The 15,825-nt window shown below is 40.2% G+C and overlaps 1 protein-coding gene across 3 annotated transcripts; it reads right to left on the minus strand.

The window, feature by feature from the left end:
* Positions 1 to 3,954: 3,954 nt before the first annotated feature.
* On the minus strand, positions 3,955 to 10,702 carry znf148 (zinc finger protein 148). Of its 3 annotated transcripts, none has more exons than XM_046363325.1 (7): positions 10,581 to 10,702; positions 9,267 to 9,388; positions 8,932 to 9,060; positions 8,620 to 8,743; positions 8,380 to 8,463; positions 8,137 to 8,255; positions 3,955 to 7,968 (listed from the first exon to the last, which is right to left on the minus strand). In XM_046363325.1, the coding sequence occupies exons 2-7, from the start codon at positions 9,354 to 9,356 to the stop codon at positions 6,316 to 6,318; spliced, it is 2,199 nt and encodes a 732-aa protein (XP_046219281.1). In that variant the 5' UTR covers positions 9,357 to 9,388; positions 10,581 to 10,702; the 3' UTR covers positions 3,955 to 6,315. The 3 variants fall into 3 exon arrangements, with proteins under 3 accessions (XP_046219281.1, XP_046219280.1, XP_046219279.1); XM_046363324.1 differs by having other exon boundaries at positions 10,413 to 10,615; XM_046363323.1 differs by having other exon boundaries at positions 9,267 to 10,615.
* Between the last annotated feature and the right edge of the window lie 5,123 nt (positions 10,703 to 15,825).

Here is a 15,825-nt window from a genome sequence, read left to right on the forward strand (position 1 = left end):
CAGATCTCACATCTAATAGTAATTTACTGAAATAAATCAGCTACAATTAAAGCAGTACATGACACATTTATATATATATAAAACAGATCACTCAAATGGACAACTTGAAAGACTATGCAAATCAACATCTGGCTTTTGATCAACCACCTGCGAAATTGAATAATTCAATACTTTATCATAACTTGACTAACAATAGTTTTTTATGCTTCCTTTTGTTCAATGATCCAGTATGAAAATCTGAGTCAAAATAACACAGGTCTCAAAAGGAAGATTTTGTCCTCAATTGCCCAAGCTCAACATATCACAATCAAACAATTATCTAATATTAACTGAGAACTGTCTGCAATAATGACTGTATATGACTTACATACTTCAGAAGAACCTTTTTACAAGTGACACATTGCATTTTCAAAAATAGAACAAAATATTTGTCAAAATATTTTAACTTTGATATTTTTCCCACCCACATTGATGAAACAAGTTTCATTTTTCACCAACTTATACAAGGACACTTACGGTCAGTTTATGTATAGGGGGTTACTGTGGTGGAACTGTTCCAAAAATGGGTTGCTTTTTTCACAAAGATAAACAGAAATATGTTCAGTTCCCTCTGTATGCGGTTGAAGGTGCTGATTTTGGAGTCTAAAAATTATATTATAGATATTATATACAGAGTATACAAAACATTAGGAATACCTGCTCTTTCCATGACAGGCTGACCGGGTGAATGCTTTGAACTCTTATTAATGTCACCTGTTACAGCCACTTCAACTGTGGGAAGGACTGGTGTCAACATGGGCCAGCAACCCTGTGAAACGCTTGACACCTTGTAGTCTATGCCCTGTCGAATTGAGGCTGCTGAGGGCAAAACTCAATATTAGGAAGGTGTTCCTAATGTTTTGTACACTCTGTCGCTCTAAGGCTGTGTTTACACAGGCAGCCCAATTCTGATCTTCTGACCAATTATGTGCAATAGAGCAGATTTGATTGATCAAAATACCAACTGGTACAAAAATAGAGTTGGGATGCCTGTGTATACGCAGTCTTAGATAGTCATGGAGAAATACACACTGTGCTTTTGAAAGTGCTTTCTTTCACTGGTGTACAGTAAGTCTCATTGAACACTAAAACCATACAATCAGATGACAATTTGACACAAAATTAAAATGTTTTTTTGGAACCACCTAATGATTGATTAATTTAAAATGTCAACATTTCAGCTATATGCCACATGACAATGAATAATAAATGGATTCATTTAGGAGGATGATAATCCAGGTATTCTTCAAACTGACAGTCCAGTCCACAATACTGTAACTACTAGTTCATGTAAGGATGGGTGGATTCATTACTGCAGGTCAAATTATAGCTGTGGTCCAATGCTATCCAAATCACTACTGAGAGAAATTTTAAAAAATGAGTGGCAAAAAGCTATGGTTTCACAGAACATGAAGTAGCTGTGTATTGACAAACAATAAATTGCATTGGCAACCTAATGAAAAGAAAGACATTCCATAAAACATTATAGACCAGTCTCCAGTCATGTAGCTATTACACCAGGTTGTCCAGAACAGAAAATACACAACTTACTTATAGCAGAGAGACCAACTTTCTATACATTGTACAGAGGGAATGTTTACAGAGCAAAGTTTCATAGCTGTTGAATCCAGAACAAGGGTATTGTAACACCTAACATTAAAATCTAATCTCTTAACCTATTGTAGAAATGTAACAAGTTAGAGAAGCTAGCATTTAATGTAAAACAATGTTGACAAGAGATTTAATAGCTAGCATGTTAACTAAACAATTTAACTTTAAAAGACACATTAACAATAAAGCACAAAGGAGAGACATCATGCAAGACAAAAATGACTAAGGCAATATAAAAAGAAAACTCATTTCAATTTGTCAAGGTACATTTCAAATGTGGCCGTTGTGTTTCGCTTCACATGCAACAATTATTCTGATTCAATATACCATAGAAACCCTTTTATGTAACATCTGCCTTACTATTCAGAAAGTTATGCATTGTAATATCTATAAAGAAATAGACAATTTAATTCAAATGTCATTTTGCAAGTCAAAGCTTGATGTTCAGAACTTTATGGGGCACTAAAAGCCATCCTAACAATGTTACCAAGGTGAAAGCACACAGAGAAACGCCTAATAATAAATATACTGGTATATTGCTAAATTAAGTTTGATTTAAAATATCTGTGCCATGAAGGTAGGCAATCAGAAGCGATGCCAGTGGTCAGTTTTTGCTGAAATACCAAGAGGGCTAAAATGTGTGAAAGGGAAGCGCTTATAAAAGAGGGGAAAGTTGCACTTCCACTTAAAAATAAAGTAACCATTAACCTTGAATTGTATGTTTCAGAAAGTCCAGATGGAGCAGTAGTTTGACTTGACAGTCACCAAGAATGACTATCAACCATATGGTGGAGGCTAGAAATACTTCAAAAAGCACAGAACTAATGAAATATACAGTTGATGTCGGAAGTTTACATCCACTTAGGTTGGAGTCATCAAAACTCGTTTTTCAACAACTCCACAAATTTCTTAAAAGTTTTGGCAAGTCAGTCAGGACATTACTTCGTGCATGACAAGTACATTTTCCAACAATTGATTATAGACAGATTATTTCACTGGATCACAATTCCAGTAGATCAGAAGATTACATACACTAAATTGATTGTGCCTTTAAACAGCTTAGAAAACTCCAGAAAATCATGTCATGGCTTTAGAAGCTTCTGATAGGCTAATTGACATCATTTGAGTCAATTGAAGGTGTACCTGTGGATGTATTTCAAGGCCTACCTACAAACTCAGTGCCTCTTTGCTTGACATCATGGGAAAATCTAAAGAAATCAGCCAAGACCTCAGAAAATAAATTGTAGACCTCCACAAGCTTGGTTCATCCTTGGGAGCAATTTCCAAACGCCTGAATGTACCATATTCAACTGTACAAACAACAGTACGCAAGTACACACACCATGGGACCACACAGTCATCATACCGCTCAGGAAAGAGACACGTTCTGTCTCCTAGAGATTAACGTACTTTGGTGTGATAAATGCAAATTAATCCCAGAACAGCAGCAAAGGACCTTGTGAAGATGTTGGAGGAAACAGCTACAAAAGTATATATATATATATACACAGTAAAACAAGTCCTATATCGACGTAACCTGAAAGGCTACTCAGCAAGAAAACTGCCATAAAAAAGCCAGACTACGGTTTGAGAATGCACATGGGGACAAAGATCGTACTTTTTGGATAAATGTCCTCTGGTCTGATGAAATAATAATAGAACTGTTTGGCCATAATGACCATCGTTATGTTCGGAGGAAAAAGGGGGATGCTTGCAAGTCGAAGAACATCATCCGAACCGTGTAGCACGGGGGTGGCAGCATCATGTTGTGGGGGTGCTTTGCTGCAGGAGGAACTGGTGCATTTCACAAAATAGAGGGCATCACGAGGAAAGGAAAATTATGTGGATATATTGAAGCATCAGTCAGGAAGTTAATGCTTGGTCGCAAATGGGTCTTCCAAATGGACAATGACCCCAAGCATACTTCCAAAGTTGTGGCAAAATGGCTTAAGGACAACAAGGTATTGGGAGTGGCCATCACAAAGCTCTGACCTCAAACCTATAGAACATGTGTGGACAGAACTGAAAAAGTGTGTGCGAGCAAGGAGGCCTACAAACCTGACTCAGTTACACCAGCTCTGTCAGGAGGAATAGGCCAAAATCCACCCAATTTATTGTGGGAAGCTTGTGGAAGGCTACCCAAAACATTTCACCCAAGTTAAACGATTTAAAGGCAATGCTACCAAATACTAATTGAATGTATGTAAACTTCTGACCCACTGGGAATGTGATGAAAGAAATAAAAGCTGAAATAAATCCCTCTACTATTATTCTGACATTTCACATCCTTGAAATAAAGTGGTGATCCTAACTGACCTAAAATAGGGAATTTTTACTCGGATTAAATGTCAGGAATTGTGAAAAACTGAGTTGAAATGTATTTGGCTAAGGTGTATGTAAACTTCCGACTTCAACTGTGTTTTCCAGGACAGGAGCCTAAATAAAATGAAGCAATCGTTTGAATCTCTTACAGCTACATGTGTTAATATACGATATAAAGTTGTGCTGAATGGGCAATTATCTTACAATGACTGACATACATTCTCCCATAATGAAGTGTGTGCAAAATGTTTATTTTATATATATTCAAAGACTGATTTCCCATTCCACTCATGAACTAAAAATAAATGGATGTGGAGATTTTACATTGAGATTTTTTGTCCTGTGGTCTTAACCTGGTACTGGAAAACCGGCCCGAAGAGTACCAACCCTTAGAGAATTTCAAGTATCCTATGACTGTCTAGATTAATACATAAAAAAATGACCCATGATTTGTTTCCTGATAAGTGCATGCATCAAATATGTGTAACATTTTTATGACCAATACCAAAGCATTTCGGTTTTCATTTGAACCATAATCTAAACTCTAAAAAGATCTGAATGAGGTTATCACCACATGACCTCACTTAAGGTCCATTGTGCAAACAATTCAATATTAAGAAAAATCAAATGTCTAGATTTGTCTTAGCCATTATAATAGTTCCGGTGATTGATGATGAATTATACACTTGATTCCACACCATCAACCATACAAACTCATACATTTCTTTCAGGGGGAGAGCTTTGAATAACTTGACTTCAAAGTAAGATTGATCAAATCAAAATCTTGTGATCATCATATGATCAAATCAAAACTATATATTTCAGGCTATACACCATGAAGATACCCACTCTTACCATGGTGTCAACTTGAAAACAGGAGTCTAGCAAGCAACTATACATAATCAACAAGTGGACAACTATACATTCAGCAGTTATATAGCAGGACTGTTATGCCGACACGTCACATGGTAACAGGGTCCCTTCATATGGTCTCAGATCTAGGACCAGCCCCCCCTGTCCATACATTATGATGATCGAAAAGGCAAAACTGACCTGAGACCAGCACCATTACCACAGTTAAAACAATGAGCCAGATATATAAATAATTGTGAAGCATCCCGTTGGCATTTCCACTCACTATGGGGATGTTAGCAAGCTCAGTGGCTGGCAGTGGGAAAAGATGGAGCGAGAAGAATTGTGGCAGGCATTCTACTAATTTTCTCATTGATTAAACATTTGATCTCCATACAGTTCTGTTTCCAAAACTAGAATCTCCAACAGAATAGACTGCGTTTTGTAGACGTCACCCTTCGCCAAATAATTTTTATTTTATTTTTTAAAAATACGTTTGTTAGGAGTGCAAGGGCGAATTGAGTTATTGCACACGCGTACTTCAGTGTAGGCGTTCCCGAACGGAAATATGCAAATAAATGCTAGAACAGGCCAATAGGATCTCACTAGCTCGTGCTGGCTCTGCCCACCTCCTTGCTTGTTCTGCCCACTATGATTAATTTGTGCCCATTGGAAACTACAGGCTCTGGTCCATCTTGGGTTAGTTAAAATCTTTCCTATTACTCTGAGACACTTTATAAATACAGGCACAGATACCTAGTTAGAGTTAAAGCAATAAAAAGGTGGAAGAAACATGATTGAAGTCAAGCAGAAAATTAGATTGGAGACAAAAATAGAGTGACCATGCAATCAAATCCATTTCACTACTGGGCTGATCTGAACACTTGTGTCCATTTTCATGATGTGTCATTATGTGGTCCTTCTGTAGCTCAGTTGGTAGAGCATGGCGCTTGTAACGCCAGGGTAGTGGGTTCGATTCCCGGGACCACCCATACGTAGAATGTATGCACACATGACTGTAAGTCGCTTTGGATAAAAGCGTCCGCTAAATGGCATATATTATTATCACAATGTATGAAAACAATATTTGAAGCATAGTTATTGGATAATTGCCTTTTTGGATGGCAATTTGAGAATTCAGTGTGGGAAAATGACACTTAATTTCCACGCTGTAAAACAGTGAATCAATAGATCTAAAACTAAGTTTTAGACCACCCCCCCCAAAAAATCAGAACCATACCCCCAAAAAATATAGGTTGGGCTGTAGTTTCTTCCCCAAAAACCCAATTTAATGTTTTGCTTCATATACATTATTATTTATTTTTCACGATTCGCAAAATTGACCACTTTAATCTAACAGAAATTATATATTTTTAAATCATTAAATGCTTTGAGCAACACCCAGCTTTGCAGTGTAACCTATTTTGGCAGGACAGAGGATATGGGTATAAAGTGCCTTTTAAAATTATCATAATAATGTAAATATTATCCTCAACCAAACGTTTGACTGCTTGTAGCATCAGGGGAAGAGTTCAATTGAGACCTCGTCTCAATGGGGAATTCCGAGAAGTCTGTTCCGTGACTTCGCAGACTGACTTGTCCATTGGCAATAGTAAACTGGGAGGCGATTCCAGAACGTGAGGTCTGGAACTGCAACGGGAAGTTCTGATCGAAGGTGCTGATTTGATAAGCCTGATGCAACCCTTGAGCATCAGTCTTTTTCGAGGACGCAACTCCCTCCAGAAAATCGTCGGTTGGCGACACGGCCGAGGTAGTGGTTTCATCACCCGAAAATGAGAAAGAGTGCTGGGAGTCCCCTACAAGGAGTCCAAAATGGGGTTTCTCCAAGGTAGACCTTAGTGGAGAGTTCATCCCTGACTTACCAGTACCAGCGGTAAACCTACTGGGGGAAGGGTACTGCTTCTCTGTAGAGAACAGAGGCTGGTTGGAAAGGCTGGGGCTCTCGGTGACAAAGGTAAGACTCTGGCTGCTCAGGTAGCTATCGTTCTGGCTCGTCCTCTCCAGTGCTTGCTGGAGGAACTTGGAGTACTCGTGCAGGAGGCTAGATTTCTCTGCTGATGGGGCTTGAGAGTTACCTCCCAAGCTTTCTACCGGGCTGCCCTCAGACACATCGGAGGAGTTGATGGAGATGCTGGATGTCACCTCAGTGTCGGCCACACTGAAGGAGATATCTGGCTGCACGTTGGCCTTGTTCGAGTAGTGGTCCAGGAGAGTCTGGAGAACCTCATCCGGGAGCACGTTCTTGTCGTGATTGGACTTGAGCTCGACACTCAACGGCTGGGGTTCCAAGATGGTGGCGGGAACGGTTTCGTCAATGACGCTGGCCACTGCGACTTGTGTAGCGGAAGGGTGGGACGCAATGCTGCTTACATTAACAGCGTAATCTCGGTTGTCGTTGTTTGCCATAGCAACCTGCTGGAGATACCTCTTCTTCTTCAGGAACTGCATGGCATCGTCGTAGTGTGTGCTGCTGGATGCTGGTTTCGTCTGCCCTCCTGGGAGAGCGTCTACTGGCTCCAGGTCAGAGTTAGCCACATCCACGTCCAGAAGACCTTGTTTGTCAACAATCTCAAACGTGTACCTGGTGACTTTGCAGTCTTCGAAAGAGGACAAAGGGGATAAACTCTCAGGTGGTTCAGGTTCAGTTGGTTGCTTCAGACTCCTCTTGGGGACCTTCTTGAGGACCAGCTTGGGAGGATAAATCTCCTCAGAGGAGAAAGTCTCCCCACCCAGCCCCAACTGCCGCCCACTAGATGTGTCAGGAAGTGCCACAGAATAATCTGCCATCACATACTCGTCTTTAACCACCTTGGAGGTAACCACATAGAGAGGTAGACATTCAATTTTGCTCGGTCTTTGCTCCACCTCCCCATCCATGTCGCCAAGAGAAGCGACTGTGGCAACGTTTTCAGTGGCAGCAGCTGAGAGAGCACATTGAGACTTGTCTGAGGTCTTCAGGCGTTTCTTCTTGGGCAGTGAGCACTCCTTGGCAGGGAAGGAGAAGGCCAGAGATTCTGTGTCGCTCAGGAGTCCTCCATCTTTCCCCACTGCTGCTGTCTTGTGGGCTTTCCTCTCACGGCACATGCGCCTGTGCTTTAGAACCCGGTCTGTTCTGGAGAAGTACTGTGGGAATCAAGAATGGGTTTGTGGCATACAAGGACAGTAGTACAATGATTTATTTATTTTTTAAATAGCTTCTGCATGCTTTATAAACCAGAGCTGTTTGTGCAGTCTTGCCAAGCCCAACTCTTAAGTTCATTGTTATTTGCTTTGATAACACAAATAACCAACCTGGTGGCAGTAGTCACATTGATAGGGCTTCTCTCCACTGTGGGTCCTTCTGTGCCTCTCCATGTGGTATTTCTGAATGAACCTCATGCCACACTCCTCACAGCGGAAGGGCTTCTCACCTAATAGAAAGTCAAAGGGACAGGTTATTCTGTGGGCTAGTAACATCAACATTCAACAAGTGGTATCTTTGACCAATCATTGGCTACCATAGTTCAATCATAGCTTCATGGGGCATTCTCTTACCAGTGTGGATCTTCTCATGTCTCTGGAGAAGGTATTTCTGTATGAAGCGCATATCACACTGGCTGCACTGAAATGGCTTCTCACCTGAAACCAAGCAACAGTAAGTTACCATATTTTCTTGCATTTATTCAATGGGAAATTGTGTTAGCCTACTTATTATGCAGACAATGTAACTAACAATAATTGTTGTGTTCATTTAATGCTAATCAACAGACTTGACCGTCATAAAACACATTATACCAGTGTGGATGAAGACGTGTCTTTGTAGATGGTAGTTTGTTCGGAAAGCTGCATTGCAGTGCCCACATACATGACACTTTGGACTCTGGAGACCCAATGATCCATCCTCATTGATGGTGAGAATCTAACAAAAAGGGGAATGATGTATGGAAAGACAAGAACAAAAGGTCAGTCAATTATTTCACAAATAAAGCGGGGCCTTTACCCAGAAAAAAACATTTGGTTTTCATCTGGTAGTTTTCAGGTGACAATATAAACATTTAATCTGGACCTAACATGTGATTATGACCTAGTGTCAAGCAAATATATAACCTTGGCAGGAGAGCGCTGTTTTCTCTTCTTCTTGTGACACTCTGTTGTGAGGTCCCTGGGCTGCTTTCTCTCTTTCTTTCCCAGCATCAGTGGATCCGAAGACAGCTTCAACTCTTGTTTGATGCTCGCCTGCAAAACATTGTTTAATCACTTCACATGAATTAATTTCACTGATTATAGTCAGAATGACAATGCTCTCAATGAGTGAATCCCAATTCTTCAAAAAGGAGGCAAAGAGATGAAAAAACAAAGACTTGAGATTCACCCAAAGTCATGGTTTACACTACAGTGCATGTATTGCAAGACTGGCAATAAGAATGTATGCATGTACTCACAGGCATGTGGAGCGTGCATGGCAGCTTGTGTGCGAGTCTCTGCATCATTCCCTCTTCCCGGTCATTCTTCACAGTCTCCTCATGTACCATCAGTTCATCAGTTGCAATCAAGTCATGAGACACTATTGAAACCCCTGTCAGGTCATCATCCTCTTCATCATCATCATTATCATCAGCTAACAGGGGGTGGTGGGCTAACCCCCTCTCGCCCAGGGTCATGACGACCAGACCTCCTCCTCCTATCCCCACCCTCTCATCCACTACCCCACTACACTTTAGCAGCATCCCCTCCAGCTTGTCATCAATGTTCATCTTTACTAGAGACCTAGCTAGCTAGGTGTCTGTGTTGTTAAGAGAGGGCAGAAGTATTAGCTAGGTAAAGACAAACAAAACACCAGTATTTAGCTTTGGTAGAAATAGGCTAACGTTAATAGTAAATCACTACAAATGCTTGCTAGCTACAATTTAGTGGGGCCATCATTGAGTAATCTAAGGTTTAGCTGATAACGTAGTTAGCTACCTAAAGATGATCAACCAAACAAATAACGTTAGCCAACACAAACCCGTTTACTCATAATAGCACGTCAACCTGTCTAAAAATTAACGTCAGCAATAAAACTAAGCTTTTTGACCATACTATAGTTAGCTAACGTTAATATTTCATCATCTGTCGCTAGTGGTCAACTGGATAGATTAGCTAGTTAACCAACTAGATTAACGTACTTGAACTACCTAAATATGTAACTAGGTGTTATTATAGGTAACTTTAGTTAGCTAGACAACTTTCGTTAGTTAGCTAAACAAGTAACAACTGCGTTAGCTAGCTAGAAAACTACCGGCAGTGTGGACAAGGGTTAGCTAGCTAACGTAGTTTGCAGTATATAATTAGCTAGCTAGCTGTGAATGGTAAACGTAAGCTAGCTAGTTATGCCTGATCAAAACCAACAACAACATAACTAAGATAGCTAGCTACAATACCTCAAATCAAGATTTAGCTTCGCTTAAGACAAGTCAAATCGAGACGTAGTTTAAGTTAGCTTAAAAGCACGGCAGACCAAACTGTTCACAACTGACATAACGTTAGCCAGCTATTAGCATTAGTTGGCTAGCCTAGCTAACTTACGTAACGTTAGCCTGCTTACCTACTTTATGGTCTAATAAGGTCGTTCAACAGTCATGGTTTATCTGGGAAAAGTGTATCCGCTGTGTTGATATACGCCGCGACAGAAAAGAAACATCACCGCATCTGGCCCAACTGCAGCGCATGGGGACTGTACCGTAGTTGTTCGGCTTTGTGATAGCTCTGCGGCTCACCTGTCGTGAAGCACTATGTGTGTTCTGCTTTGCAACCCTTATTCTGCATCTCTTCTGAGCTCACACTGGATTAGAACATGATGACAGAAGAAAATCAAGACTATGCTACGAGCTACTTGTTCACCAAACATGAAGTGTCTTGCGTCCAACAAACACTTAAAAATAAGAAATGCTGTCGTATTAAACGTCCTCGTTAACAAAAAAAACAAACATTTAAGTTAACTAGTTAGCCAAATAATTAATGCATTCGGAAAGTTTTCAGACCCCTTGACTTTTTCCACATTTTGTTACGTTACAGCTTTATTCTTCAATAGATTAAATACATGTTTTGCTCTCACAAATCTACACACAATACCCCATAATGACAAAGCAATAATAGGTTTTTAGAAATGTTTGAACATGTATTACATATAAAAAACAGAAATACCTTATTTACATAAGTATTCAGACCCTTTGCTATGAGACTTGAAATTGAGCTCAGGTGCATCTATCGTTTCCATTTAGCATCCTTGAGATGTTTTTACAACTTGATTGTAGTCCAGTTTTGGTAAATTCAATTGATCAGACATGATTTTTAGGTAGCGTCATAACCAAGAAGACTCAAGGCTGTAATCACTGCCAATGGTGCTTCAACAAAGTACTGAGTAAAGGGTCTGAATACTTATGTAAATGTTATATTTTAGTTTTTTTATTTGTAATACATTTGCTACCATTTCTAAAAAACTGTTTTTGCTTCATCATTATGGGGTATTGTGTGTTGATTGGCATCCTTTCCTTACCCATAGAACCATATAGATATTACACATGCTCATACTTTATTTAGTGTAATTTGAATTAAACACCACAAACACACACATACAATTACTCTGGTTGGCATTTGCCAAATCTGGGTTTCATATTTCAAATATTCAGAATTGGTATGTAGTTGAATAATGATACCCCACAAAGTGAAGCACTCAGCTAAGCAACACCTGGTAGGAATAACAATCCTTCTGAATGTGTATTTACAAATACAGGTCTTTAAAGTTATTGTTGTTTAGTCGGATGTCCTAGCTGGTTTCTTTGATTGAATGTTTATTTTCCGGGAACTGTAGAACTGTTATTTTGCGTGGGTCCTTCTAGTTGAATTTAAACACTTTTTGTCTGCAGCCCTTTTGATTTAAATGAAACCTTCCATACATGTTTGCCTATGGTATAAAGTTCTCAGAAAGTAATCAAAGTTGCATACCCCACCCTACCATGAGAAACTAACATGTCATTCTTCACTGATGACCCATTTGTCTTACATGGGATGACACCCCGTACAGGATTTTTTTGGTCCTGAGTTTCGGCATGCTGTTGCACTGTGCATGAGCCACATTTGTAATTCCCATTTGTATTGGGTGCCTGAGTGGGCTCGGGGCAAGAGCAGATCTCACTAGGTAGTCCCCAATATTGTGGCCACGCTTGTAGACCACCAGTGGGGGTTCCTGGAAAATGTGATGTTTTTTTTACCATTAGCTGAGATGTTCTGTCTGCCGGAACCGAGCAACGGTTGCCTGTGTGAAGTGCCAGGAAGTGTGTGTATGTGCGTGGGAGCGTGTGTCTGTGGTATGTGTGTATGCATACCACAGAGAAAGAGGAAGAATGCATGCCTCACTTATTTATTTTATTTATGTAACCTTTTTTAACAAAGTAAGTTAAGAACAAATTCTTATTTACAATGACGGCCTACCCATACCAAACCCTAATCCGGATGACGCTGGGCCAATTGTGTGCCATCCATTGACATGCATTGGATTTGCTTATATTGTATATACTGTAGGGATGTGTGTGTGTGTGTGGAATTCTTTATATATTGGTCCAGACAATTTATATACCAAAAAGTATTTAGATCTGAAACAGTTTAAGATCTGGGAAAATTGGAGAACGCTGTAAAATTACTCTCCAGTCTCCATTGACTTGCATTGGATTTGCTTATTATATTGAAAAATACAGAAATATCTAATTTACATAAGTATTCGCACCCCTTTGCTATGACACCCAAATTGAGCTCGGGTGCATCCAATTTCCTTTGATCATCCTTGAGATGTCGCTACAACTTGATTAGAATCCACCTGTGGCCAATTTGGACAAGATTTAGAAAGAAAACACCTGTCTTCATGGAACAAAAAGATAAACGCAAAGATTTTACTGAGTTACAGTTCATATCAGGAAATCAGCCAATTTAAATAAATTATTTCGGACATAATCTATGGATTTCACATGACTGGGAATACAGATTAATACAGATTAATCTATTGGTCACTGCTACCTTATGAAATGGTATGGGAGTGGATCAGAAAACCAGTCTGTATCTGGTGTGACCACAATTTACCTCATACAGCTCCAATGCATAGAGTTGATCATACTGTTGATTGTGGCCTGTGGAATGTTGTCTCACTCCTCTTCAATGGCTGTGCAAATTTGCTGGATAATGGCAGGAACTGGAACACGCTGTCTTACATGTCGATCCAGAGCATCCCAACCATCCTCAAATGTGTGACATGTCTGGTGAGTATGCAGGCCATGAAAAACTGGGACATTTTCAGCTTCCAGGAATTGTGTACAGATCCTTGCGACATGGGCCATGCATTATCATGCTGAAACATGAGGTGATGGCGGAGGATGAATGGCATGACAATGGGCTTTTGGATCTTGTCACGGTATCTCTGCATTCAAATTGCCATAGATAAAATGTAATTGTGTTTGTTGTCCATAGCTTATGCATGCACATACCATAACCCCACCGCAACCATGGGGCACTCTGTTCACAATGTTGACATTAGCAAACCACTCGCCCTCACAACGCCATACACGCTGTCTGCCATCTTTACAGATTAACTTCTCCAGTGTGCCAGTGGCCATCGAACGTGAGCATTTGCCCACTGAAGTCGGTTATGATGCCAAACTGCAGTCAGGTTAAGACCCTGGTGAGAACAGTGAGCACGCAGATGAGCTTTCCTGAGTCAGTTTCTGACAGTTTGTGCAGAAATTCTTCAGTTGCGCAAATCCATAGTTTCATCAGCTGTCCGGGTGGCTGGTCTGTATCCCGCAGGTGAAGAAGCCAGATATGGAGGCCCTGGGCTCTAAAATTCTCTAAAACAATGTTGGAGGTGGTTTTTGGTAGAGAAATTAACATTCAGATTACATTTACATTTACATTTAAGTCATTTAGCAGACGCTCTTATCCAGAGCGACTTACTCTGGCAATAGTTCTGATGGACATTCCTGCAGTCAGCATGCCAATTGCACACACCCCCAAAACTAGAGACATTTGTGGCATTGTGTTGTGTGATAAACTGCTAATTTTAGAGTGGCCTTTTATAGTCCCCAGCACAAGGTGCACATGTGTAATGATCATGCCGTTTAATCAGCTTCTTGATATGCCATACCTGTCAGGTGGATGGATTATCTTGGCAAATGAGAAATGCTCACTAAAAGGGATGTAAACAAATTTGTGCCAAAAATTGGAGAGAAAAAAGCTTTTTGTGCATATGAACAATGTCAGGGATCTTTTATTTCAGATCATGAAACATGGGGCCGACACTTCACATGTTTGTTCAGTGTATATAGTATATACACCTGGGTGGCAGGCAGCCTAGTGGTCAAGAGCATTGGGCCAGTAACCAAAAGGTCGCTGGTTCAAATCCCTGAGCCGGCAACATGGAAAAATCTGCCATTCTGCCCTTGAGCAAGGCTGTTAACCTCGATTAAGGCAGCTCCCCACACCTCTCTGATTCAGAAGGTTGGGTGAAAAGCGGAAGACACATTTTGGGTGAATACATCCAGTTGTGCAACTGACTAGAGATCCCCTTTCCCTTCTCTAAAAAATTTCTAGAGTGTTGAAAGTTTCCAAGAGCACATTGAAAAAAATAGAAAAAAGATGTAACTACCCAGATTCTGCCTAGAGCTGAGTAACCGGACAAAAAGGACCTTGGTCAGGGTGGTGACCAAGAACCCAATGGCCACTCTAGCTGAACTACAGAGTTCCTTAGCTGAGATGGTAGAACCTTACAGAAGGAAAAGTCTCTACAGCACTTCACCAATCTGGGCTTTATCAGAGAGTGGCCAGGTGGAAGCTACTCCTGAGAAAAAGGCACAACAGCACACCTGGACTTTGCAAAAAGGAACATGAAAGAGCATAAGGCAAAATAATTTGTGGTCTGATGATAATTTATTTTCACTATTTGGCCTGAATACAAAGCTCTATGTCTGGAGAAAACCTGGCACAGCCCATCACCCGTCTAACACAAACTCTACCTTTGAGCATAGTGGTGGCAGCATCAGGCAATGGGGATGCTTTTCAGTGGCAGGGGCTGGGAGACTGGTAAAGATAGATGGAACAATAAATGGAGTCAAGTACAAGCAAGTCCTTGATAAGAACCTGTTTCAGAGTGCAAACAACCTTAGACTGGGGGTGAATATTTACGTTCCAATGAGACAATAACCCCAAGCATACAGCCAAACAATGTTGGAATCAATTCAGAACAATAATGTGAAAGTCCTTGAGTGGCCCAGCCAAAGCCCAGACTTGAATCCCATTAAAAATATGTGGAAAGACTTGAAGATAGCTGTTCCCCGTGTAACTTAAAAGAGCTTGAGAAAATCTGCAAGGAAGAATGGGAGAAAATCCCCAAATCCAGATGTGCAAAGCTGATACAGATAAGATGACTCAAAGCTGTTATCACAGCCAAAGGTACTTCTACAAAGTATTGACTCGGGTGTGAATAAAATGTCTAAAAACACGTTTTCACTTTCATTATGGGGTAGTGTGTAGATGGGTGATATTGAAAAAAAATGTAATCCATTTTGAATTCAGGCTTTAAAATGTATTCCACTAAATGTGGAATACATGAAGGAGTATGAATACTTTCTGAAGGCACTATATACTGTATGTCCAGTCAATTTCTGTTACAAAACATTATTAAGAGCTGATCAATTGAACACGAATTTACACAACTAGATTCATGTAATAAACAGTATCCCCAAAGACCAAATATAGTACAATATCAGAAACTCACATTGTAGACATGCCTTGGCCGATTTAAAAAAATTATTATAATAATCTTCAGATTTGTCCATCCGTAAGCTCAGAGAACAAGTGTACAGAAGGAAATTACACATCTCAGTTATGGACATGAATGGATGAACAAGTCTCAAGTTGTATTAGTCGTATGAACGGGATACTCATGGTATACATCGTCCAATGAAATGCTTACTTGCA

The sequence above is a fragment of the Oncorhynchus gorbuscha genome, linkage group LG09 (assembly GCF_021184085.1).
Source record: "Oncorhynchus gorbuscha isolate QuinsamMale2020 ecotype Even-year linkage group LG09, OgorEven_v1.0, whole genome shotgun sequence".
NCBI lineage: Eukaryota > Metazoa > Chordata > Actinopteri > Salmoniformes > Salmonidae > Oncorhynchus > Oncorhynchus gorbuscha.